Below are 26,525 nucleotides of genomic sequence, written 5' to 3'. Positions count from 1 at the left end.
ACACAAGCCCCTACAACACTAACTTAAAAAGGGACTGGGGTGAGGGAAGGGCCGAAGGCCTAGAACAACAATAAGAGGGGTAGGGAATCGAAAATTAGGGTCGATAGAACTAAATATTATAACTAACAATAACAATATTTCTGACTAAACGAAAGGGGGGAATTAGTAATACCTCAAAGGTAAAAAATCCACTAACCTGCCTGAGCCGGTAGAAAAAGCACCTCATCAGCTATAGCGGCAAACGAGATCTGAGTAGTTACCGCCTAGCATTGTGGGATATAGGGGAGCCTCGAGCCGGTGGAATTAGCTCTTGAGCTTTAGTATTGGCCGAGTCGGAGCCGAGGATCGGCTCCGAACCCATCCAGCAAGAATGAAGGCGAGATTGACAACTTAACATATATCTGTAAACACCTTAACCATTATGCCAACTGTAGTCATATAAAAGCAGCTGTAACAAAACAGCTCCCTGTTGAAATGCAGGCACTCATAATGCCAACTGCCAACACACCAAAGAAAAAAGAAAAGAAATGTAGGAAAGGAGTGAATCTTGAACATCTTTCTTCTCCTTTAAAATTCTTTTTTTTGCAGAGGGCAAGACCCCTTCCCCCCCAGATTTATAAACTTACTAACTCCAACATCGCCATACCTCAGAGAAAAGGGAATATTATGAGAAATTACCATCTTGGACATAGTATATGTAAGTCTGTTTTTTCAGCCATTCAGTCTCTGTGTCTTGGGACTCACTCTATCTGGTCCTAACACTTCAAATGGTTACTAACAAAACATTAAGAACCAAATACAGCGGGTTTACCGTGCGACCAAAAAAAAACTTATAAACAACAAAATAAGGTCCATGTCATGGACCTTATTTTGTTTTTACCTAACAAAACATACTAAATATGGACAATAAGACCATTAAGAAAATAATTTAAATAATAATAAAATACTGAACATACTCTCTACGTGCCAAGGCTACAGACTTTAGTACAAACATCTATAAATAATATTTTCTTTACCACAGAATGGAAGCAGAATGATAGTTTTGAAGCTAGGTGATGGTTTTGTAGGCATATTGTCTACCTTATTTGTTGTCATGGACAGAGTTCCATAATCTGGAGAAAAGTCAATTTTTATGACTGGTTCTTCTGATGACCAGATTTCCTCAATATGTAGGTCTGTGCTTCTGAAACTCAAACGGCGCAAAACACCATCCTGTAAAAGAAAAAAAAATGTCTTGGTTACATAGCCCTTACTAACACAGCAATGTTCCAAGTCATGCACTAGAGTCATCTGCAGATTTGCTTTGTTTTATATATCATATTAGTTTCCTTTAGGGGCTTAGATGATGTTATAAACACAGCTACATCATTACACACCAATAGATGCACAAACTCTACAGCATTTTAAACTATTTCCTTTTATAAATACCTCTCATGTTTATCTGTTAAAAAAAAAGTTAAGTACTTACCATAACATTCCATCTGTGTTGCCCATTTTCATTCTTCCTCAACGTATGGGTTTGGATCTGATACTTGGAGCCAACACGGATGTTATCCGAGTTTGTGGCCATCAATAAACTCTTGAGCTCCTTCCTTACCCATAATGCACCATAATGTTTGCAGCTTGACATGAAGACCATAGAAACTTGCCAAAATTAGAATTCAACACATGGGACATGTGGTGCCCCATGAATCTCATTCCTCCAGAATTCACTTATGATAAATGGAGGGAGATAGAGGGTGGGGAGTTGTGGAAGAATGAAAATGGACAACACAGATGGAACGTTATGGTAAGTACATAACTTCTTTATCTGATGTTGTCAATTTTCATTCTTCCTCAACGTATGGGACAGAGTCCCCAGCTATCTAAATTCCTGGGCGGATTTTAATGAGGGATATTCCTGAGAACGGTTGAGGCAAAGGTCTGTCTTTCTCTTGAGACCAGCTCCAATTTGTAATGAATGATAAAGGTATTAGGATTTGACCAAGTAGCTATCCCATAACTAGACTCCATGCGTAGTCTAGACTGGAATATAGTGGAAGTGGTCAGAGGTGTAGTTGAAAGAGCCTGTATTGGTTTGTTAGGGGGAAATTCAATTTAGTGGAGATAAACAAAATATAATCTGTCAACCGCTTGGTTACAGTTACGTTTGTGACCAATTTACCCATTTCATGATGTGTCAAGGAAGCCAAGAATTGCTCTGTCTTCCTAAGCTGTTAGTTCTGTGCAGGTAGAAACACCATTATCTATAAATATATAGTAAGTGCAGCATATACTCTCCTTTATTTGGAAAGTCTAGGAAAAATAATGGCAGGTTAATTTGGTTGGTTAATGCTGGACTCTGACACTGCCCTCAGTAGGGAGGAAGCATCGGTATGTGAAGTGTCCCTATCCATGTCAAAAAACAAGATGGGGACTTAGATTATAATGCTTGAAGTTCTGACATTATACAATGGAAGTAAATGCAACTAAAAGGGTAGAGTTCCAGGTAAAGAATTTTAGACTACATTTGGCTGTAGGTTGAAAGAAAACTGTGTCAAGGTGCGCCATACCAACTTTATATCCCATGGTGGTATGGAATCTTTATAAGGAGGTCTAAGCAGAAGAAAACCATTAAAATGCTTTGCAAAGTTTAGAGGAAGCCAGAGAAGAATCCTGAAAATCTATGCAGAAATACAAGAAAGGCTGTGAATAGCAGTCAGACACTTGATAAACTAGCACCATCTTAAATTAAACTGGATATAAATTCAAGGACAGAATGTATCGGAGCTGTGAAAGTTTCTACCTGATACTGCTCTACTCAACAAAGCAAAAATATTCTCCATAAATTTCTGCAGAAATTCCTCATATAGAGTTGTTATGGCAAGGTAACAAAATGGAACAAACAGGCAAAAAAGAAAGCATAGGTTGCCTGGCTATCAATATAATGAGAAAAAACACTCAGTTAGTTTTAGGGTTTTAGAGATGTGCAGATGAATCATGTCTGTCAGGTGAGACAGAAGTTCAGTAGACAGATCTAAAATCAAAGGTGAATACAGAAAAAAAGAGGTCAAAGGAAGGGGAACCATGTTAGTCGAGGTTAGTAAGATACAGTGAGGATGGCTTGTTCTTCAACATGGCTGCTTTCTGAAGTAATCTTTATTAAGATGCATTGTAAGTGCATATCACATTTTATATTTTTCCACCTTGTTATGTATGTTTAGTTTGCATAAACTGTTTCTTCCATTTAAATATGCAATTTAATTTGCCTGAAGTCTGTATTCCTGGGCACAGAATGAAAAATTGTCCTTATGATAAGTGAATGCACGAACAACTAAACAAATAAATAAACCATTTTTGTCATTTTGTTGCTGAGACACAAGTCATGAGGAAGTAAGATGGACCTGCTCAAGCTGACAGCTAGCATGTTGAACTTCCTCGGAAAATGGGCTAATATTACAAAGAGGTTGGAAGAAAATTGCCCATTGCCACACCTTTAGTAAATGTAAGTTGGCCTCCTCAGGAGACCAAATGCCCTGGATTGTATTCCCCAGGAATTGTCCACTCCATCCAATCTAGGAAGCATCCATGGCCACTGTGGCTTTGGGCAGAGAAAGAAAAAAATATCGGCCTAGCACAGTTGTTTTGAACTGCATCCACCCAGAAAGATAACCTTTGCTTAACTGAGTTATTGTTATCTTTATCGACATAGGATGAGAGAGAGAGTTTATCACTGTGTTTGTAGCATCTATTCTTGGTAAGGAAGTAGGACTATTGACATTGACCCCAGAACTTGCAGAATCAATCTTGCTACTATTCTGATACTACCAAATATTTTCTGAGCTATTGTTTATACTCTGTAAAGGGATAGAATTGCTAGGACAGACACTGTGTTGCAAAAATTGTTCCTATAAACTTTAATGTGTAAGTCAGTTAGAATTGGGACTTGTTATTGCTGGATATCCCAAATTGTAGACAGGCCTACCACACAATCTCAAATTTGCACCAGTAAATGCTTGCTCAGTGCAGTAATGAGCCTGTCATCATCCCAAAATAGAAATGTGTGGGATCCTTGCAAAGTTAAGTGAGATGCCAGGACTGCTATACACTTGGTGAACACCCTGAGGGCTGTGATTAGGCCAAAAGGCTGGATACAGAACTGGTAATGACTGGCTCCCAGCCTGTACTGTAACTATTTCCTGGATCATCTATTCACTGTATGTAATGATACTAATCCTGAAGCTCAATCAATCTCATCCAGATGTCCTGCTCAGAAGGGGATAATTGGATTGAACCACGACTAATTAGGACTTAGTGAGCCAAACAGAATTGTTCAACACACCAAGAGTCAAAATTGATCACCAGTATCCTATTTTATTTAGTCACTAGAAGACTCTTGAGTCACTTACAAATCCTACTGGTCAACAGGGAACTTTCGGATGACTCTAAACTGCTTCTTTGGTAACGGGGGTGGAAGAGAAAAAGAGAATGATATAATCTCAGCCAAAATTTCTCTGCAAGGAAGCATCGTTCATTATGATTAGCCATGCTTCCCAGTGTAGAGATAAGAGATTCCCGACTCTCTCCAGAGATGGGCAATGAGGTCTCCTTTCAGGAGTACTGACAGGGTCTAACAGAAGCATCATCTCTTGACTCTTGGAATTGTGCGAGTCCTCTGCCACTGGGGGGGTTCAGCTATTATCTCTCTCTCCTGTGCCTCAGGGTGAACTGTCTTCATGTGTGGCCTGTAAGGGACCCTGAAACTTCATGTAACACGTACTAAGACCTCTGGTTTGATTACTGGGAAAAATCATTGAAGGGATAGAAAAATGAGTACCCAATGCAGATATGGCCTTTACATCCTTATCTGTGGGACCAAACCAAAGAAAACTGTCAAAGGTAGCACTGACGAAAGATGACTTGAAAGACCGCACAAAATCATTGAGGCTCATCCAGCCATGTCTCTTGATGAAAATGCCTGAACCTGCAGCTCTAGAGACACCTTCTGCAGTATGCAAGATAAACCTCATGGACTAATAGGATATCATCCATAGGTAAAGCCTGAAAGAGACTACTTTGGATAAGCGTCAGCAATTTTGGTTCCAGAAAGTGAATTAGATAGTCTTTTAATCAAATCTGTTTGTAGACTCTTCTTAAAAGGTACTTTAGAATTGAATGGCTGTGTAGGTGGTACAAGTGGGTAGGATCCAAAAATAGGTCCTGGGTACCATGTAAGAGAAAAGTGACATGACCAAGGAAAAACTCACCCCATTACTCAGAACCAGAGCTTTCAAGAAAGGAAGGTAAAAGGTCAGGACTGAGCCAAAAAACTCTTAGATCTGGTGTTCCAGACCCACTCTGATCTGAGGGTATCTAAAAAGAAATGGTCAGGTATATCTAAAGAATGAATGAGAGTACTTTTCTTTTATCAGATTCTGGATCTCTCAGGGGGTACCACTGACTGGGTAGGAAAAGGAGGCAAATTAGACTTAGCAGACGCACTCACAAATCCATGAAAGGGTAGAACTGGTAAAATCTCCATCTGGCTTTGAGCCACAAAAAAATTTCACATCATCTTATCCACATCCTGAAAAAATAATTCAGCAGGTAGGGAAAATTCGAAGGAAAGGAACTAGTTACCACAGGAACCAAGCCCATTACATAAGAGTAGAACTTAGGATCTGGAGGAGGTTCTAAAGGATTTTGCATCCCAAGAATTTGGATGCAAAATATTTCAAATTCTGTGGAACAAAATTTGCCTGTCAGAGCAGACGGCTTAAGATCCAGTGAAGAAGTAACAGCAAACCTATCAGATCCAAGGAGGACTTAGGGCCCAAAGAAGCACTTTAGCTTTGGATCTGAAGTCTTTCCAGTTTTTCTCTGGAGTTAAAATTTGTTTATTGGAGCCGAAGGTTGGGATGTGAAGGAGGGTCTAAAGGCTTTGGATCTGAAATCTTTCAAATTCTTTGGAATAAAACTTGTGCCTGTTTGATCCAAGACTTAGGATCCGATGTACAAGTAAAAAAAAGTTATGTACTCACCATAACATTCTATCTGAGTAGGTAACTTCATTTGTCAGCAACCTATGGGTATCGGATCCGACCTGGATCCGAGCCGGCAGCTTTCCAAGCTAAAGATCCGAGCTCCAAGCTCCTCCTCCTTACCCATAATACCCTGCTACCTCTGTCCAGTCCTCAGATCGCATATGCCCAATTATACAATGTCACCTAGACAAAACAACAACCTGAAAAGTACAGTTTTGTACCTACCATAAATGTAGATGTTCGAGTGCTAATACAGCTGCAGTCATAACAGATGGGTTATCCTGCCGTCAGGCGGGTCCTCGGTCGGCCGAATTCCAAAGTCTAGGTCTGGCGTCGGATGTCGTCGCTTCTTCCCTGACGTCAGTGCGACAGGGGTATAAAAAAAACAGCCGACGCCATTTTCTTCAGTTTTTCTTGCCCCAGATGTCAGGTGCCCCCAGAAGGAAGGCAAAACATAAATTTATGTAATAATGCAATGCAATATAATCAAAAAAAAAAACAGTAGTTGCAAGCAAATACACCATAAAAGAATACCCCAATCAGGTTGTATGAGGGGGTGTTAGCCATTAGGCCTGTCCCAAGAGGGGAAGGAGGGAGGGAAACCTGGACTGCAGCTGTATTAGCACTCGAACATCTACATTTATGGTAGGTACAAAACTGTACTATGTTCATCGTGCATACAGCTGCAGTCATAACAGATGGGTAGAATCCCAAAGCTAAAAAAGGGGTGGTAGGCACTAAGTGGAAGTAGGAGAAGCAAGGATGCCCTGCAAGACTGCAGTGGCAAAGCCCGCTCTAGATTTGGAGTATAATGGTAGGTGATAGTGCTTGGAGAAAGTATGTACAGAACTCCAAGTGGCTGCTTCCAAAATATCTTTGGTAGGAACCCCCCTGAGGAAAGCTGCAGAGGTAGCTGTGGCCCTTGTGGAGTGAGATCTGATGCCTGTAGGTACAGTTTTACCATGAAAAGAGTAACAAAAGCGTATGCAGTGGGCTATCTATTTTGAGATTGTCTGTTTGGAAATAGGCTTCCCTTGAGCACCTGTAGCATAGGACACAAAGAGTTGCTCTGATTTTCTGAATGGCTTTGTTCTGTCCAAATAATAACGAAGCTGTCTGTGAATGTCCAAGGAATGTAGTAGTCTCTCCCCTTTGTTTTGTGGATTAGGGTAAAAGGTAGGTAAGTGGATAGCCTGATTCAAGGCTACCCTGAATACTACCTTTGGCAAAAAGGAAGGGTTGGTCCATAAGGAAACTCTGTCCTGATGGAAAATGATGAAAGGCTGCACAGCCATGAGGGCTTGTAGTTCCGAAACCCTGCGTGCTGAGGTGATAGTCAGAAGGAAGGCTGTTTTCCATGACAAATATTGCAGTTCTGTTGAAGCAGCTGGCTCAAATGGAGGCAGGGTCAGTTTTTCTAGAAAGAAATTGAGGTCCCAAGCAGGTACTGGTTGCTTCCTTGGGGGGTTTTATATTCTTAGCCCCTCTGAGGAACTGTCTTAAGAGATGGTGAGAGAATAAAGGAGGATCAGTGTTGTATTGAGCAGAAATGGCTGAGGCATGGATTTTGATGGAGGAGAATGAAAGTCCACTGCTTAGCATCTCAGCCAGGTACTGTAATATTTGAGGTAAATTCAGTATTCCAGGATTCTGACCCTTTTTCTGATTCCAGGCACAAAACCGCTTCCATTTTGCGGAGTAGGCTTTTCTAGTAGAAGGCCTTCTGGCCTCCAAAATGACATCCTGCACCTCCTTGGAGAGTAGGGTCTGTTGTGAATTTAAGGAATCCTCCATGCAGCTAGATTGAGTGTTTTCAGTTGACTGTGAAGAGTTTTGAAGTTGTGCTGAGTCAATAGAAGAGGCATTAGAGGCAGGATCCATGGTGGGGAATGCGTCAGGCTCCTCAGGAGTGGGTACCAGTGTTGTCTTGGCCAGTCTGGAGCAATGAGAATCATCTTTGGTCTGTCTGCTCTGGCTTTTAATAGAACTTTTGGGCAGCAGAGGAAGAGGTGGAAAGGCATAAACTGTCATTAATGTCCAACTGAAAGAGAGTGCGTCCACTTTCAAGGCCTGTGGATGAAAGGTCCTTGAGCAGAATTTTGTCAATTGGTAATTTCTGTGGGTAGCAAAGAGATCTATGTCTGGCCTTCCCCATGCTTGAATTATCTTTGTAAAAACTTGAGGATGCAACTTCCATTCATGTGGATCTGCCATATTTCTGCTTAGGTTGTCTGCCAGCATGTTTTCCTTGCCTGGCAGGAATTGTGCTTGAAGTTGGATTTGTAATTCCAGAGCCATGTTCCAAAGAGACATGGCTAGCCTGCACAGGGGATATGAATGGGTTCCTCCCTGTTTGTTTATGTACCACATCACTGTGGTGTTGTCTGTCCTTATCAATAGCTGGCCTTGATGCAGTAGGTCTTTGAAAGCCATAATAGCATTTATTACTGCTAGCATTTCCTTTTGATTGATGTGTAGGTGCTTTTCTTTTTGGGACCATTTGCCCTGAATGCACCGATCTGTCATGTGCGCCCCCCAGGCGTAGTCCAAGGCGTCTGTTGTGATGACTTGATTTGCTTGAGGCAAGCAGAATGGGAGACCTATGTTTCTTTGGCATGCTTGAGCCCACCACAGAAATTCCTTTTGGAGGCATGGAATCAGTGGTATAATGGTTTCCAAACTGTGGCTGTGTTGAGACTATAAGTTTTTTAGGTACCATTGAAGTTTCCTCATATGCAGCTTTGCACATGGGATTAGCAGGATGCAAGATGCCATGAATCCCAGAGCCTGCAGGATTTTCCTTGCAGTCAGCCTGGTGAAGGTTGCCAGTTTTCTGAAGTATTGAGTTAGTTGCCCTTGTTTCTCTGGCGTGAGGTAGGCCATCTGGGTGCTTGTATTCAAGCTGGCACCCAGAAAAATTATTGTTTGAGAGGGTATTAGTCTTGATTTCTTTTTGTTGACTGTGTATCCCAGAGAGTTCAACAACTTTATTACAAACGCCAGGTGTTTCAGAAGTATGTGTTTGCTGTCCGCTTGGATCAGGCAGTCATCCAAATATGGGAATATTTGTATCCCTTGAAGTCTGCAGAAGGCAATTACTGATGCCAGGCATTTCGTGAACACTCTGGGCACAGTAGATAAGCCAAAGGGCAATGCAGAGAATTGATAATGGGTTGAACCTGCAAGAAATCTGAGGTATCTTCTGCAATCTTGTCTGATAGGGACATGCAGGTATGCCTCCTTGAGGTCCAATGTTACCAGCCAAGACTCCTTGCCCAGCATGGGAAGAAGCTGCTGTAATGTGAGCATCTTGAATTTTGGTACAAGTAAATATGTGTTTAGGATGGATAGGTCCAAAATAGGTCTCCAATCTTTGCCCTTCCTTGGTACCAGGAATAGTCTGGAATAAAAACCTTGACTCTGTTCTTGTGCAGGTACCTCTTGAATACCTTTCATGTCCATGAGATCTGAAATTTGTTTTTGTGCCTCTGCCCTTTGATTGTGTGGCAGGTTTGGCATGCCTCTCATTTTTGGAAGGGTGTGAAAGTGGAATCTGTAGCCTCTGTCTATAATGTCCAGGATCCATTTGTCTTTTGTGACAGTATGCCAATTTTTCGAAAATAATGCCAGTTTTCCGCCTAAGGTGCTGCCATTAGAGCTTTGCTTGGCATGCAAAGGGGAAAGTCATTGGTTCTGCTTTCTGAATGGCTGTGAACTATCCTCACCACCTCTTTGTGTAGGTGCTTGCCATTGTCTGCCTCTAAATGATCCTTGAGATTGCCCTCTACCCCTCGGGCGCCTGTATCTACCTCTTTGAGGTCTGTCCGTGGCTGGAAAGGACCAATTTTTTGAAGGTCAATTTCTACTGAAACGTGGAGGTTGTACCTGTAGGAAATCTTTCACTGTTTGCATTGATTTTGCCTTTTCCTCCATTTTCTTTAATACCTCCTCAGCTTTAACACCAAACAAAACATCTTTTTGAAGAGGTGCATCTAGTAATTTAGCTTTGACATGATCTGGTAAGGTTTGCTCTTTGAGCCAAGCAGGTCTACGTATGACTGAACCTGTAACAGCAGCTCTACACGAGGCCTCTAAAGCATCAAAACCACATTGCAAGGTATGTTTACCCACTTGTTCTGCACTATGCAACAAATCCTGCAACTCCTTCAAGTCTGGTTGTTCAGGTTGTGACATTTTGCTTTTCAACTGAGATAACAAAAACTGTTGATACTTTAACATATGGAACTGACAGTTTAATGCCCTCATGGTTAACGTGGCCGAGGTGTATACCTTTTTCCCCCACCTTTCTAAAGCTCTGGAATCTCTCTCTGAAGGTAATGGATTTTTGGCAGTGGAGGCCTTAATTCCCTTGGGACCCTGTGAAATAGTTTCTGGGTCAGCCGCATGGCTTTTGTATAGGAATTGGTGTGAATCAGGAACCCGGAAATACCTGTCAGGCTTGACTGGAGCTGGAGGTAAAAAATCTGGGTTAAGGCTGGCCTCTGAATACATATCATCTAGTATGTCTAAGACAGGAGGGACAGCCAGAGGCCTGTGCTGAGGGAGCAAGAGGAAATCCCTGAGCCTTTTCTTGGAGTCTGAGTAATCTTGGCCTTCCCAGTGGAAGTGTTCCCTCAAGGTATGCAAAGTTTCCCCAAAAGAATAGTCCTCAGGGGGGGAGACAGAAGGAATGGACTCCTCTGCATCAGAATCTTCAAAAGGGGAGTATGAATGTTCCTGATCTTCAGAATGTTCTGAAGTAATGGAGGCCTGGTCCGAGGAAGGGTATTCTTCCTCCACTCTGGGCCTTTTGTCCGAGGGGGGTTGAGAACCCCTGATAAGAATAATCAAATCCTCAGCATTTTGAGTATCTGTTTTTTAGGCATGGGGCCTTGATAGGGGCCCTGTGGAGCTTGCCTTTTAGTATGCATGGCTGCTTTAGATTTAGTGAAAGCCTTAATAGAAAAAGAAGAAGAAGGCCTGAAGACATCTTGAGAGGTGGCAGGCCTGTCTAAACTCTGAGTTTCCCCGCCAAGAGTGGCGTCGGTATCTGTAATCGGGGTGTGGGCCGAGGAGCCTGCGACCTTGGGCACAGAAGACACCGCTAAGGAAGTGTCATCGGTAGTCAGGGGCTGCGTAGGCGCCTCGCTGAGAACCGGAGCACCTGTAGTCGGCTTTAGCATGGTGTCGGTAGAAGTCGCGGACCTCGTATGTCGGTCCTTATCTTTGCGTCTTTTACTCAAAACTGGAGTCGGAGTATCCGACATAAATGTAATTAAATTTTTTGCCAAAATAGTGCTGGGCGAACTCCGCCCGACGCTTAATAGTGCCTGTTGAATGTAGCACAAAAACGACAGGCCGAGACGTCGTGGTCTGGGCCTAAGCAAGGAATGCAGAGGGAATGGAAATCCTTATGCGGTATTTTCTTCCCACATGAAATGCAATTATTAACTTTGTCTGACATCGGTCTGAGGCAAGAAAAGTTTCCCCAACAGGGTACTTAGCTTTCAAGAAGACTTCAGTTGAAAAATATTCGTAATCTCAGGAGCTGGCCGACCGGCACTTGTGAACTGCTTCTACTTCGGGCACCGCGCGGCAAGAAAGACTGAAGAAAATGGCGTCGGCTGGTTCTTTTATACCCCTGTCGCACTGACGTCAGGGAAGAAGCAACGACATCGAACGCCGGACCTAGACTTTGGAATTCGGCTGACCGAGGACCCGCCTGACGGCAGGATAACCCATCTATTATGACTGCAGCTGTATGCACGATGAACATCATCCTAACCTAATGGATAACAAAAGCTGATATCATTCTAGGATTCAGATAACCAGAGAACCAGGTTAGGGGGAAGGGGGGGGGTCGGTTGCTGACAAATGAAGTTACCTACTCAGATGGAACTTTATGGTGAGTACATAACTTCTTTATCTGAAGTAGTTAACTTCATTTGATCAGCAACCTGTGGGACAGAGTCCCCAGCCACCAAAAAACTTGGGAGGTCCTCAAGGAAGGATATTCCGGAGCACTGCAGAGCCAAAAGCTGCTCTTCCTCTGGATATTAAATCCAATTTATAATGAGAGATAAAGGTATGAGAGGAAGCCCAAGTAGCCACAGAACAAATATCATCCAACGGCACTCTTGACCAGAATGCAGCAGAAGTAGCCTTAGAACAGGTAGAATGGGCATGAACCCCTAAGGGCTCAGGCAGACCAGATATCTTGTACGTGAGCAAAATGCAGTGAGAAATCCATCTAGCTAGAGTCACCTTCAACACTGGCTTACCCAAGAAAGGCTTCGCAAAGGAAACAAATAGCTGCTCTGACTTGCGAAAGGCAGCTGTTCTGTGTAGGTAAAGCGCAACTGTCTATGAACATCTAACAAATGAAGTTTGTATTCCCCTTTATTCTGATAGTTAGGGAAGAAAACTGGTAGATTAATGCACTGATTGATATTTGCCTTGGAAGCCACTTTAGGTAAGAAGGAAGGGTTAGTCCTGAGAGAGACTCTGTCCTTATGAAAAACAAGATATGGGGGTTTAGTACAAAGGGCTTGGAGTTCTGACATCCTTCTAGCTGAAGTAATAGCTATTAAGAAAGCAGTTTTCCAACATAAGAATTTTAAATCAACAGAGGCTGCAGGTTCAAAGGGTGGTTTAGTTAGGGCCTGAAGGACCAAGGTCAGATCCCATGGGGGAACAGCGTTCCTAATAGGAGGTCTCAAGAGAAAGGTTCCTTTTAAGAAGGTCTTACAAATCTTAGTGGAAGCTAAAGGACTAAGATTGTCTCCAATGTGAAAATGGGAAATGGCAGCCATATGAACCTTTACAGTAGAAGAACTGGCCCCTTGCTGAAAAATATGAGATAGGAAATCAAGCACTGCTGGAATGGGAGCAGTGAAAGGATCCAAATTCTTATGCGAGGCCCAAATGGAAAACCTTTTCCATTTGCTGTTGTAAACCTTCCTGGTAGAAGGCTTATGCGCCGCTACCAGGATGGATCTAACTGCGGACGAGATACCGGGAGTCCTGGCAACTAATGGAACTGGATCAAAAAAGCTGAGAGCTTGAGGTCATCCAGATTCGGAGTTTCTAATCCCAAAGGATGAGAAATCAGATCCGAGATGGGATCTAAGATCCAAAAGTGGAGCTATGAGATGAGACCGTAGGTATGGGAACCAGGTTTGACGAGGCCAGAATGGGGCTATGAGGATAATCATGTTCCCCAACCGACGAGCTTTCTGTAAAAACTTTGTCATTAATGGAAGAGGAGGATAAGCATAAAGAAGACCGGATGGCCAAGCATGAACTAGAGCGTCTCTGGGGCTTTCCCCCGGGGGGGGGGGGGGATTAGAGCGAAAAACTCGCTGCACTTCATGTTTGAAGGCGATGCGAAGAGATCGCAGGAAGGCTGACCCCACTTACGGAAGATTTGTTTCGCTACTAAGGGGTTCAGAGACCACTTGTAAGGTGAGAGGATAGTTTGACTCAGCTTATCTGCTAGGATGTTGGACCAACCCGGAATGTGCATTGCTAACAGAAAATGGTTGGTGGATATCGCCCAATCCCAAACTCTCATGGCCTCCCGGCAAAGAGGGTAAGACCTGGTCCCCCCCTGTTTGCTGATGTACCAGACCACTGACATGTTGTCTGTCTGAATTGCAATAGTCCCTGGAGAAAGGCATGAAGCACCGCTCTCATCTCCAGAACACTGATATGCAGAACGGTCTCTGAGTCCATGTACCTTGGGCAGTTCTGCCCATACAATGCCCCCCCCCCAAGGCGAGATGCGTCCATGGTTTCCATGGCTTGGGGCTGTGACATTATGAACGGTCACCCTTCCCGAAGCTCCCGAGATTGGAGCCACCATATGAGAGAATTTCTGAAAACTCTGCTGAGGGGGATCGGAGAGTCCAACGGGTGTTGAAGGATGGACCACTGGACCTGCAAGGTCCACTGGAGGACCCTCATGTGCAAGCAAGCTAAGGGCGAAAGGCTGATTGCTGCTGCCATGGACCCTAAGGCTCTCAGGACTAACTCCGCTGATGGGGCTGGAGACTGAAGGAGTGCTTGGACATGAAGGGTTAAGCTGTGAAGCCTGTCCGACATCAAGAAGGCCTTGGTCTGAAGCGTATCTATTCTGGTCCCTATGAAGTCCAGGACTTGCATTGGTTGAAGGGATGATTTCTTGTAATTTATAGTGATTCCCAACTGGGAGGCTAAGAGCAGGAAGCAATCCCTGGCTGAGCAGAGTAGATGCCTGGTGGAGGCGGCAAGGAGCCAATCATCCAGGTAAGGAAAGACCTGTATTCCCTGGAGCCGCAGGTGGGCCGCTACAACTGCCATGACCTTGGTGAACACCCTGGGGGCTGTGGTGAGGCCGAATGGTAGGACCCTGAACTGATGATGACTGGCCCCCAACCGAAAGAGGAGAAACCTCCTGGATCGTCTGTCCATGAGAATGTGGTAGTACGCATCCTTGAGGTCTATGGAGCACATCCAGTCATTCTCCTGCAGTAGGGGGAGAATGGATTGAAGAGTGACCATCCGGAATTTCGCCTTGGCAACAAACAGGTTCATTGTAGAAAGGTCGAGAATTAGTCTTAAGTCCCCCGTCTTTTTTGGCACCAAAAAGAACCTGGAGTAATTACCTAACCTGGACTGGTCTGGGGGGACAAGCTGGTCTGGGGGGACGTGCTGGATGGCTCCTTTTTCTAGCAGCTTCTTATTTCTAAAGCTGCAGCCTCCCTCTGACTGGGTGGAACATAGGGGGAGGCACCTCGATTGAGTAGGAAGATTTATGAAAGGGATAGAGTAGCCTCTGAATATTATTCAAAGCACCCAGCGATCTGTAGTGATGGACTCCCATAGTGCCAGGTGCTTCGAAAAACGCCCCCCCGACTGCCTCCAGAGAGAAGCAGTCGGGCAACCCCTCAGGGCTGCTGTGTGGGTCGATCGGAGAAAGGTTCTCGTGACCCAAAATTCTTCGGCCCCCCCCTTTGCTTCTCGGCCGGCGTCCACCTTGTCCCCCTCTGCCTCTGAAGGACGAAGAGTCAGGAGTGTAACGGGACTGCTGAGATTTCTGGAACCACATCTTCTTTTGTCCTCTTTGGTTCCTGGAAAAGGACCTTTGAGGAGCAGAGAAGCGGATTCCGATGGCAGACAGCGTCTTCCGCGCTCTGGACCAATGTATCGCGGATGGTCTTGCCAAACAGGGTAGAACCGAAGGGAGTGTTCGCGAAGGACGCCTTGAAGGGTTCCGCAAAATCGCAAAGTCGGAGCCAGGTGTGACGCCGTAAGGCGATGCCTGATCCGCTGGCTCTAGCGGCCCCCTCAGTGGCATGGGAGAGTAGCCGCATAGACGTGTTCAACACAGATTTCAAAGTGGCCATGAGAGTCGAGAAGGTCCATTTGTCCTCAGCCGACATGGACTCAGGGGGAGACTCAGCGTATTCCTTCACCAGATCCCGCTGAAGCCTAACCACAGGGGCCAAGTAATTCAGCGCCCTTATGGAAAAGGTAGCTGAAGCAAGCATCCGCTTTCCGATGCGATCCATTGTCCGAGACTCCTTATCAGGAGGATGGACCGAGGAACTATCCTGTGCCAGTTCCTTCTTGGAGGCAGCCACCACCCCCATGGTGTCTACCAGGGAACCTTTACTCCACGCTGTCCTATCCACAGGGGGACTAAGGATCTTATCTGGTCTCCTGGGGATTGGCTCTACAGTGTCCGGCTCCTTCCATGCCCTGGTAGTAATGAGGGCTACCAGGGGGTCAGCCGAAGGGGACACCCAAGAGGTAGACGGGCCTGCGTCAAACTCCTCCAGAAACACAGACTCATCCGAGAAAGGCTTTTGGGCTGACCACCCCGCTTTTAGGCGCAGCATTTCCATAATGTCTCCAAAGGAGATGTCCTCGGGGGGTGACCTGGGGGAACCTTCCCCTTCCTCTAAATCGGTGTCTTCCGTGAGGGACTCGGGGGAGTCCAAGTGCCTCCTTTTACACTTACATTTGGAGGGACCTCCTCAGCAGGACTGTCCGAGGAGGGCTCACCAACAGGGTCATGTTCCTCCAGTGGGACTGACTGGGGCTCGACGCAAGCTGTCCCTGGGGCCGGATGATGGAAGACAAGCCCATCTGCGAGGGAATGGTGGCTGGATCCGTAGCACGAGCAAGGGGTCTTGAACTTCTCAAGAGAACCCTCTCCACCACGCTGAAGGCCGAAGGTGAACCGCTCTCCCTGTGTTCCATGAGTAACACCCTCGGATCCGACGTAGGGATTGGAGTTGGAGCTGAAGTGATTGGACCCGAAAGGTAAGTGTGCTCTAACTGCAACGGAGTTGAAGATACACCTACCCCCTCGGATCCGACGCACGGCTCTCAGCTCCGAGAGCTCAGATCCGAAAAGGGATCCGACAAACTCGTGGGCATGGCCGGCGTCGAAGTAGCAACTACTGTCGGCGCCGACGTTGGCTCTGAAACCCGATAATGGATCGGAGAAGGAGTTATGGGGGCAAAAAATGGGGCCGAGCTCCCCCCCCGGAGGGGGGCAGGCAGGAGCACTCCCATCTGAATCTGGGCTTGTAGGAAGCGATGCATCATCCAGTCCATGTCAGCGTCTGAAAGGCTTCGTGTTGACCTAGAAGAGGTTGCTGAAGCTGGCCGGGAAGGCCGCTGCGACGACCTCGAAGATGGCCGGGGCATTTCCTCCGGCTCCGGCGAGAAACGTGGGGAACGCAGCCGAGAGGGGGAAAACCCGGAAATCTTCAGGGGAGAAGAGAGCTGTTTAGCCGAGGGGGCAGAGTCGGCCCGCCGCTTGTGGCTCCTATGTTTTTCTCTATCTCTAGCTCTCTCTCTCTCTCTCTCTCTCTCTCTCTTCTCTCTTTGCCGCCTTCTCTCCCTGGGAAATGGTGGGAGGTTGATTCCCAGCCAGGGGAGATAGTACAGCTGGCTGAACAGCCGCTGCTGGAGCCACTGGGGGAGAGGAGGAAGAAGCAGAATCTGGGGCAAAAGACCCACCAGGTTCAGCTTGTTCCTCCCATCCCTCACAGCCCGGGGGTTAAAGGCCACGCAGATATGACAGCCCGATGACAAATGCGCTATCCCCAGGCAAAGAACGCACTGAGTGTGGCCATTGGCTGGGGAGAGCTTATGGCCACACTCAGAGCACTTGGAAAAAATGGCCTTAGGGCATTCGGCCATAACAAAAACCACAACCACACACACAGACACACAAGAATAAGGGGAAGGGTGAATATATTAAAATTAAGCTAAGCTAATGGGTTTAAACTAAACACAAACACACACCTCTCTAATTTTACCAAAAAGTCAAGAATTTGACAAATACTTCCTACCTAACCACCAGGAGCTCGTAACTCATGCTTGTTAAAGCCGTGGCAAACGAAATCTGAGGACTGGAAGGAGGTAGCAGGGTATTATGGGTAAGGGGAGGAGCTTGGAGCTCAGATCTTTAGCTTGGAAAGCTGCTGGCTCGGATCCAGGTCAGATCCGATACCCACAGGTTGCTGATCAAATGAAGTTAACTACTTCAGATCCAAAACCTGTCGCATCCAAGGTGAAATTAGAATCCAACGAGGACCCCAGGGGCTTTGGATTTGAAAAACTTCCTAGTTTCTCTGGAGTCAAACTTCTGTCAGATCCAAAAGCTTAAGATCCAAAGAAGGCTAAAATGCTTTGGATCTGGAAAGCTTGGATCCAAAATCATTCCATGTCCATAATAAGACTTATGTCTGTTGGATCTGAAGGATTAGGATCTAATGCAGAAGCAACAGCAGACCTGTCGGATCCAAGGAGAACTTACGATCAGAAAAGAGCCCTAGGGGAATTTGGATTTGTAATTATTGTCTGAAGATAAAAATGAAGTCTATTGGATCCAATTATAGGAGTCAAAACTGCCAGATGTGAGAAGAATTTAAGATCCAGAGGAGATCTTAGGGATGTTGGATCCAACCTGGATGGATCCGAACTCTTTACAACTCTCTCTCATCTTTTTCTTTTTTGGTTTAGAACGAAGATGAAGCTAAAGAATTTAAATTCCTGGACCTTTTGAAGGGTATTTGAATATCGAACCAGCAATGTTCTGAGAAAAAAGTAGTTAGCAGAAAACCTTTCAATATTAATTTATTTCCTCTTTTGTTCAAGTTCTGAACAACTGTGTGGTCAGATCCGATGCTTGTTGGATAGGACATAGCTTCAGAAGCAGTTTTTGTTCTTTCCTTTTAGTTCTGAAGAGGCAGGGACTGAGAAACTGAACCTTTTGACAGGTCTTTATGTTTTGTATGGGAGGTCGATCCCTAGCAATGGCTTTGGAAAAAAAACAAGATGGCAGTAAAGCCTTTAACATTAGTTTCTTCTTTCCTGTCAGCAGAAACTTGTGATAAAAACTGCAGTCCTAACCAATATAACCAAGGTTGCAGCAATTGAATTTAAAGAACTACAATAAATGTTGTATATAAAAGAAATACCGATAGTAATAAAATGCTGACACCAAAACGGAAAAATAAAGCTGTAAAATAAACAGCTTATAAAAGACAAAAAGCTTTGGAATTTTACTCTATTTCAGATTTTCTGCAGTCAGGTTCAATTCTCAGCTAGAGCGTCTTTTGTGTGGAGACATGCGTGAATGGGCATACCTTCGTTGAAGGTTGTGCATCAGGGCTGGTAACTCAGCACGTAAAAATCAACTACCAATCATTAGCGGACCGGTGTTCCGCTGTGGCGACCCCTAACCGGGAAAAGCCGAAAGACACAAACAAACTACTTATAAAACAGTTTAAAGGTAAAGGGGGAAGAGTTTCCTAGAAGTAAGAGAAAAAAGTTGATAAATCGACTTCAGATTAAAATTGAAGAAACAGTAAATTGTTAAAAGTTAGAAAGAAAAAATAAGAAGAAATAACTTCTCTTTCACAGAAAACTGGAGAGCTGAAGGTGACCACATCTGAACTCTAAAGCAGCAAATGAGATCTGAGAGATGTTAGGGGTGGTTCATTATGGGAAGGGAAGGAAAGGAGCTTGAGAGTTTGTTGGCGGCCACAAGCTAGAATAATGGCAGAGTCAGATCAGAGTATCTGATCCAAACCCATATGTTGAGAAAGAACATAAGAAATTAAAAACTAAAAATGAATAAAATAAAAATATAAAAAACAAGATTTTTTTAAAAAAATAATGCTTTTTATTCAGTCTCTCTAAAAAGTAAAAAAACAAGGAAGAAGGCTGAAAACTTTGCAAGAAACACAGGCAAGCTGATTTCAGAAAAGCATTAAGAGGTAGGTTTTGCTGATTCTGCTGATGAAGTACTAGATGAAATAGCAGGAATCAGCAAAACCAACCTCAAATGCTTTTCTGAAATCAGTTCGTTTGTGTTTCTTTTGCAAAATTTTCAGTCTTCTTCCGCATTTTTTTACTTTTTAGAGAGACTGAATAAAAAGCATTATTTAGTAAAAAAAATATTTTTTTATATATTTTTTTATTCCTTTTTAGTTTTTAATTTCTTATGAGAAGGGAAGATCCAAAGTAGTACTCTTAAATTTTCAGTGTGCTCCCAAAATGTATGTTGAGGTATCAACCAGCATATAGCCTCTCCCCCACTGTTGATACATGCCATTTGTGTCAGAAACTGGTGAGAATGTTTGAGTGTAAACTTTACCCCTTTGAAGGCAAGTATGTTGCAAGGAATCTTGTCATTAAAAGTCGGTTACCTGGGTTTAAACACAGTTTTAAGTTCCTGCTTGGGATTTCTTTCAGACCAATCTGGTGTGTGTGTGTGTGTGTGTGTGTGTGTGTGTGTGTGTGTGTGTGTAGAGAGACATATGATCATCACCACGCATGCGTAACATCACACATGCCTTTTGAACTCGTTAGTAAGCAGTATGTTGAGGAATAGCTGTCTGCCTTTTCCTTGTTAGGTTTGTATTTGTGCTTTACTTTGCCATTGTTAAGTCATTGATTGTACCTTTACACGTGGACTGCATGAATTAAAGTGGGAGTTACGTGTTCAACATAATTTAATTTTTCCTGGAAATGCAAAGGATGATCAAGGCAGCAGACACATAGCAGCAGCATTAATGTATAGTATTGCACATGTAGTTTGGGGAAGTTTTCATGTAGGCGTATTTTAACAATTTGCTAGTTGTCACATTGGTTGTGTTTCGACAAAAGTTGTAGCTCTTGAGCAACAGCACAGGAGAGAACAAGTTGAAAAATGTCACTGAGGTACTAGTTACAGTAGTTAGATGTCCTACCTATGATATGTTGCTGCACTTCATTTGTTTATACAGAACTTGCATCATTGTATTATTTGCAGAAGTTTACAAAAGGTTAGGCAAGGTAGTAATGACAATCCACTTACCTCCTAAAAGGATATTATGTGTTAAAAAAAATTAGCAGTGGTGCATTTTTTTTTTGAGTTTTCCCCACTGTGCTGCTGTACAGTCATTACATAGACTCGCTTGCTTCTTTCTAAGGGAAATGTGGGCACAGTACTTGGTACCATACTCTGAACCGTGCAGTCGGTATGTGGAGGAAGAGGGAATAAAGTTCAACAACATGATTAAGCCAGTACATATCACTTTGTAACCGCCTTGAGTGTTAAACAATTTACTGTACTAAGTCGGGCCCAGGCACAGACATTGGGGTTATAGTGCAATCGAATATCTCCCCCCACCCCAAGATGCGCAGTGGCAAAGCCCACCCAAAACCACCTATATGGGAGATGTGTGTGTGTGTGTGTGTGTGTGTTGTCTCACTAATGTGAGAGGAACAATATTTTACTTAAAGATTAAAATACTGTCCCGGCCTCATTATTTTTACTCTACGTAAAATACTGTTCCTCTGTCATTAGCGAGACAGTGGAACAACAACGTTTTAAAGACTAAAATATTGTCTGTCTGTCATTATTAGAATGCTTTTATTAAAATTGGTTTAGCGAAACAGAACCAAAGAATGGCAGAGCCACAAACCCAATTTCTATAAAAAGCTTTCTAAAAATGAGAATGAGAGTAGGTCCTTATCCAATAAGAGCACAAGTCTTTGGTTGCCTTACACCCAGCAGAAAAACAAAATTAAGTACTTAGGGCTGTTGGGCCAACATTACAATAATACAATTGTGTAAGTAAACTTGCCATAATAGTAGATTTTTGAATGATTGCTGCTTCAGTAGCCTTAGCTATATGGGTTACATCCTGCCTAGGATATAACAGCTGTAAAGCAGCTGAAGCTGGGCTTACTAAAAGACAAGTTTTGGCACCGATCCCTTCAAAGATTTCCTGCCAACAGACAGAGGGAGGCTGAGCCCTAAAAGGACAATGTTAGGAAAAACAAAATATAAATGTCTACACTCTGGCAAAAACTCCATCCATCCTCAACCCCTTTTCCCATTTTGCACATGGGGTCAGGGTGTCACTTCAGCAATGACAATCATCTCAAGCCAAGAATTACACCACGAGGTGACTAGCCCTGCAGCAGTAGTTCATTCATACCACTCACTTGCACACACACTCTCACCTACAGCCAATTTAACCTGTCCAATCCCCCTACTGCATGTCTTTGGAATGTGGCAGGAATCCGGAGCATCCAGAGGAAATCCATGTGACCACAGGAAGGACATACAGACTCCGCACAGAAGGCACCTCAGACGAGAATGGAACCGGAGAACCTCTTGCTGTGAGGCAACAATGCTAACCTCTGCACTACCATGACCACCTCTGGCATAAAAAAAAAAAAATACACCAAAAAGCAAGGGGGATGTTGAGAGGGAGTGGCTACTGCAGCAGTGATCATTCAAACATCTACTGTTAGGGTAAGTTTGCTTATACAACTGTAATGTGTTCATCATTTTAATCACTGCTGCAGTAGCCTTACTATATGGATAGATAACCCTAACTTACTACATTTGGAAGGTGGAAGGAGAAGAGTCCAGGAGACCCTGGAGAATAATTCTAGAAAGCCTGACTTGGACCTAGAGATGGAATTAAGCTAATAGTGCTTTGTAAAAATACATACCAGAGGACCAAGTAGCAGCTTCAAGAATACTTCTAAAAAACAACCCTTTCCAAAAAACCATAGATGAATCCAAGGCCTTGGTAGACTGGGCCTTGACCTGCCTGGAATACTTTTGTTATGGTGAGTATAACAAAAGGTAGTAGCCTTAGACAACCATTTGGAAACAGTCAGTTTTGATACAGGTTGTCCCTTCTTACCTTCACAAGAAACTAACAATTGATCTGAAGATTTGAAAGATTTAGTTCTGCCAAGGTAGTACCCGAGTTGTCTGTGAACATCAGCGGTATGGCGTATCTTTTCTCCCGAATTTTTAGATGAATGTTGGTCTTTCGGCTTTTCCTGGTTAGGGGTCACCACAGCGGAACTCCGGTCCACTAATGATTGGCAATAGATTTTCACGAACGCCGAGGTGCCAGCTCGATGTCAACGAAGACACGCCCATTTACGCATGTCTTTCGAATGCCCACCCAACCACAGGGAGGACATGCAGACTCCACACAGAAGGCACTCCCCGCACTCCAGCTGAGAATCGAATGGGAGAACCTCTTGTTGTGAGGCAACAACACTACCGTTGCACCACCGCGGATGTCATCCGCATTTTTAGATAAATAATTTGGCTTAATGTAAACTCAGATACCATTTTAGACATCAAAGGAGGATTAGTTCTCAATGAAACCCTGCCCCTGCGGAAAATGAGATAGCGTTGACTCACCATAAGAGCTTGCAACTCAGATCTTCTGCTTGCAGAGGTCAGAGCAATCAGTAACACTGTTTTCCATGTTAAGAACCTCAATTCAGCCAGGCTAGCTAGTTCATATGCAGGAAGTGTTAGCTTCTCTAACACAAAATTAAGATCCCAGGGAAAAGCAACTAGTTACTTGGACACCACTTGTGCAAAGCCCTTTCAAAAACATTTTGACACACTCACTGAAAGAGAAGGATCTATGGGCAGACATTCTGAAATAGCTGATAAATGAACCTTGATAGAGGAATAAAAAGGTGATCCATTAAATAGTAACTCACACAAATATTGTAAAATCAGAGAACAATGAGCCATGAATAGGTGCTAGTTATGTTGTTGGCACCCACTAGAAAACATTTTCCATTTTCTAATATTTGATTTTCTAGTAGCAGGTTTTCTTTCCTCCATTAGTACCTGCTACACATTCCCAGTGAAAAGGTACCTAAAAGGAATTTAGACTATCATCCAGGCAGTCAAAAGAAGTTCATTGATGTCAGGATGTATCAAACACCCCTATTCTTATAGGAGTAGATCCAGCCTGTGAAGCTTGTGTTAATTGTCCCCATCCTTTTCCAAAAAAAAGAGAGAGAACCACTGTTGCCTGGACCAGAAGGAAGTTACTATAATGACCTTGGGAGATTCCTTCTGAATCTTCAGAAGTATCCTGGATATTAGTGGAAAAGGGTGAAAAACATAAAGAAACATTCCTGTCCAAGGAAAAGAAAAGGTTTCTGTCTTCCAGGCCTTCTTGCATAGAGTCCTGGAACAGAATCTTGCCAGTTGATTGTTCAGAGAGGAAGCAAAGAGATCTTGAGGAACTCCCCACAGATTGATCAAATCCTGGAAGACCCCCCTCCCAATCTAGTTTCCATTCATGAGGGTCTGCCCGGGACCTGCTCAAATTATCTGCCCCAGAATTTTACTCTGACAGAATGTAAAATGCCTGGTACAGTGAGACTGTGCTGTGAGGCTATATCCCAAGCTAACATGGCGAGTCTGCAAAGGGGATACAACCCGGTCACTCCTCCCAATTTGCTGATGTACCACATGACTGTGGCATTGTCTGTAACAAGATGATTCAGAGAGATGAGTGTCTTGATAAGGAAAACATTTCTAGCATTTTTATGTGCTTGCATCTGTCCTTGCTGTCCCCCACACCGTACTTTTATCCCTTCCGAATCTGCTCCCCAAGCAAAGCCCAATGTGCCTGTGGTGACTGACTGCTTTGCAACAAGGAGAAAGAAGGGGAGACCTGAATTTTAGGATATCTCTTGTCTCCACCAAATCATCTATCTTGTGTCAAACTCCAGCACTGGTATTTGAAAAGACAATGGGTGTTGGTGCTGGGACCAGAAACCCTTCAGATACTACTGTCTTTCTCATGTGAAGTCTTGCCAGGGGTATTATGAGAATCATAAAAGCCATAAGACCCACAATCCTGAGGTATCCCCTTGCAGTGACTGAAGTTTGAGTGGATAACCATAGAAACAGATATAGATTTATTTTTCCTACGGTAGAAATTTTCTTTTAACTGAGATGTTTAGCTGACATCCCAGTACACAATATTGAGTGAAGGAGTTAAGAAAGACACTTGAATTTCTCTCTTGGAATCTCAGGTTGTGTAAGAGATCTCTTACACAAGACAGGTATTCTTGACACTTTGAAAAAGACTTTCCAAGCTAAGCAAGTTGTCTGAATATGGAAAAATGTGCATACTCTGCAGCTTGCAATGAGTAACAAATGAAGCTAGACACTGAACACTTTTGGTACAGTGGGTAGTCCAAAGGGTAAGGCAGAGAACTGATAAAGTGATTCAGACAAACAAAACCTTAAGAGGTCTGGATGAATAGGGATGTGATAAGCATCTTTTAAGTCTAGTGTTACCAGGAAACTTGAAAGAAGCAGAAGAGGTAACAGGTTTTGAGCTGACAAAATTTGAATATGGACACTATCACAAATAGATTTAGGAAAGAAAGATCCAGAACTGGTCTCCAAGCATTTTCTTTTTTGGTACTAAGAACATCCTTGAATAAAAACCCTTCCCCACCTGGGAAGGAGGAACTGGTTCTATCTCTCCTTGGGATAGCATGTGATGAAAAAACAAATGAAATATCCTGAACTGGAGGATGAAGAATGACCCACTGGAAAGGAGAAATCCCACTGCCATCTGCAACCTTGATGAGCAATCTTCAGAACCCATTTGTCTGAAACTGTCTGTTACCAAACAGAAAAATGGAGATTCAGACTTTCTGGAAGAAAAAAAAGGGGGAAGGCTGGGTGGGAAGGGATCACAAGATCTAATGAACAGTCATTCAGACTTATTGGACTGTCCTTGGTTTTGGGAGGTTTGAGGTTTCTTTTTGGAACCTCCAACATTTCTTCTTAAAAGTCTGTTTACCTGTATTTTTTGAGACTGTTTATTCTGGATTTTTTTTTGCCAAAACTGAACGAGGATTTAGAGAATCTCTTAAAAATTTTGGAAAAGGAGGGATGAAAAATCTTTTTTTTTTCAAATAGAAATAATTTTATTCATTTTACTTTACAGACATATCACAAAACAAAACAATTGCAGTTTAGAAATGCACATTAATACAAGAGAGATCATACAATTAATAACTAAATACAGTATGTACAACAGTGCTTCTTAGGGGCAATGACATCCCCGTAGATAATCGTGCTAAAAGAAAGAACATATATGCAGGTAGGTACTGTAACATCTCAGAATGTATACGCTTCAAAGATCTTACAAATTCCCTGGTTCAGCTTAACTCTTTCATCACACTTTTTGATCACCTCTTCTGCAGAGGGGCCACAAACAAAATCTGTATCCAAAGGGGAATTGAAAATCTCGTTTTTAACATCATCTGAAAAGTTCTGAGAATGCAGCCATGCAAACCTCCTTAAAACAGTACTAGTGGTCATAGCTCTGAAGCAGTATCAATAGTCATAAACACAATATAAACAATGATTAGAGACCTGTGCAATAGAAGAAACTTAATTATTTAACTCATTCACTCCAATGGAGCTCAGGAAGTTTGTACTGCAACTTCCAATGGGCAAAGCCTAAGCCTTTTAACAGAAGCAAATTATATCCTCACATTTCAAACAAATGTTCATATGTCTGGAAGCATAGGGGTTATGAAAGATGTATAAATTGCAAACCTTTCAGCACAAACTGTTTTATAGTAGTAGCATTCTTTAGGTTCTAAACTGAATTTTATAAATCACAGTAAACATGGTAACTATTACATTTGTAATATTTTGTAAACAACTTGCAATATCTCAGCAACCACCATACTGTCACAGCAGCATTTTATTCATCTAGCTGAGAGCTTTCATAAGTAGCTAAGGAGTTCAGTGTTACTTGCTTGTTGAGATATTTAGAAAAATGTGAAAATTATATCTATACAAATTAATATCATGAAAACCTAGGACAGACCACGATGCTTTGCCAGAGACGGCCTGCACCTGTTGCCCTTGGGATTCCGGATAATGACTAAGGCTCTTTCCAGCCATTATAGTGCCTTTTTTTTAGGCAGGTTCAAATGACAAATTCACCACCACAACAGGGACAAGCAAGCAAAATCTGAGGGTAATGCTACTCAGTGCTAGAAGTTTAAACCTCAAAATGCACTCACTCGAGGCACTCCTTAAAATGGAGAAAATCGACATCTGTGCAATGACAGAGACCTGGTTCAAGGCTCCAGAGAGCACCCCTGCATTATCAGGCTATAATTCATAACCAC

General features: G+C 43.4%; 1 protein-coding gene across 1 annotated transcript in view; it reads right to left on the bottom strand.

The window, feature by feature from the left end:
- Positions 1-26,525, bottom strand: part of CFAP43 (cilia and flagella associated protein 43) — a 3,581,735-nt gene that overhangs the window by 2,915,898 nt on the left and 639,312 nt on the right. The window contains exon 8 of the mRNA XM_044055952.1: positions 1,081-1,212. Coding sequence (XP_043911887.1) covers positions 1,081-1,212 — 132 coding nt within the window. The remainder of the gene's footprint in view (positions 1-1,080; positions 1,213-26,525) is intronic.

This window comes from Protopterus annectens, chromosome 14.part0 (assembly GCF_019279795.1).
Source record: "Protopterus annectens isolate FY-2018-M chromosome 14.part0, PAN1.0, whole genome shotgun sequence".
NCBI classification, from domain to species: Eukaryota; Metazoa; Chordata; order Ceratodontiformes; family Protopteridae; genus Protopterus; species Protopterus annectens.
The sequence above is the reverse complement of the archived record's forward strand: the minus strand, read 5'-3'. Positions and strand labels throughout refer to the sequence as shown.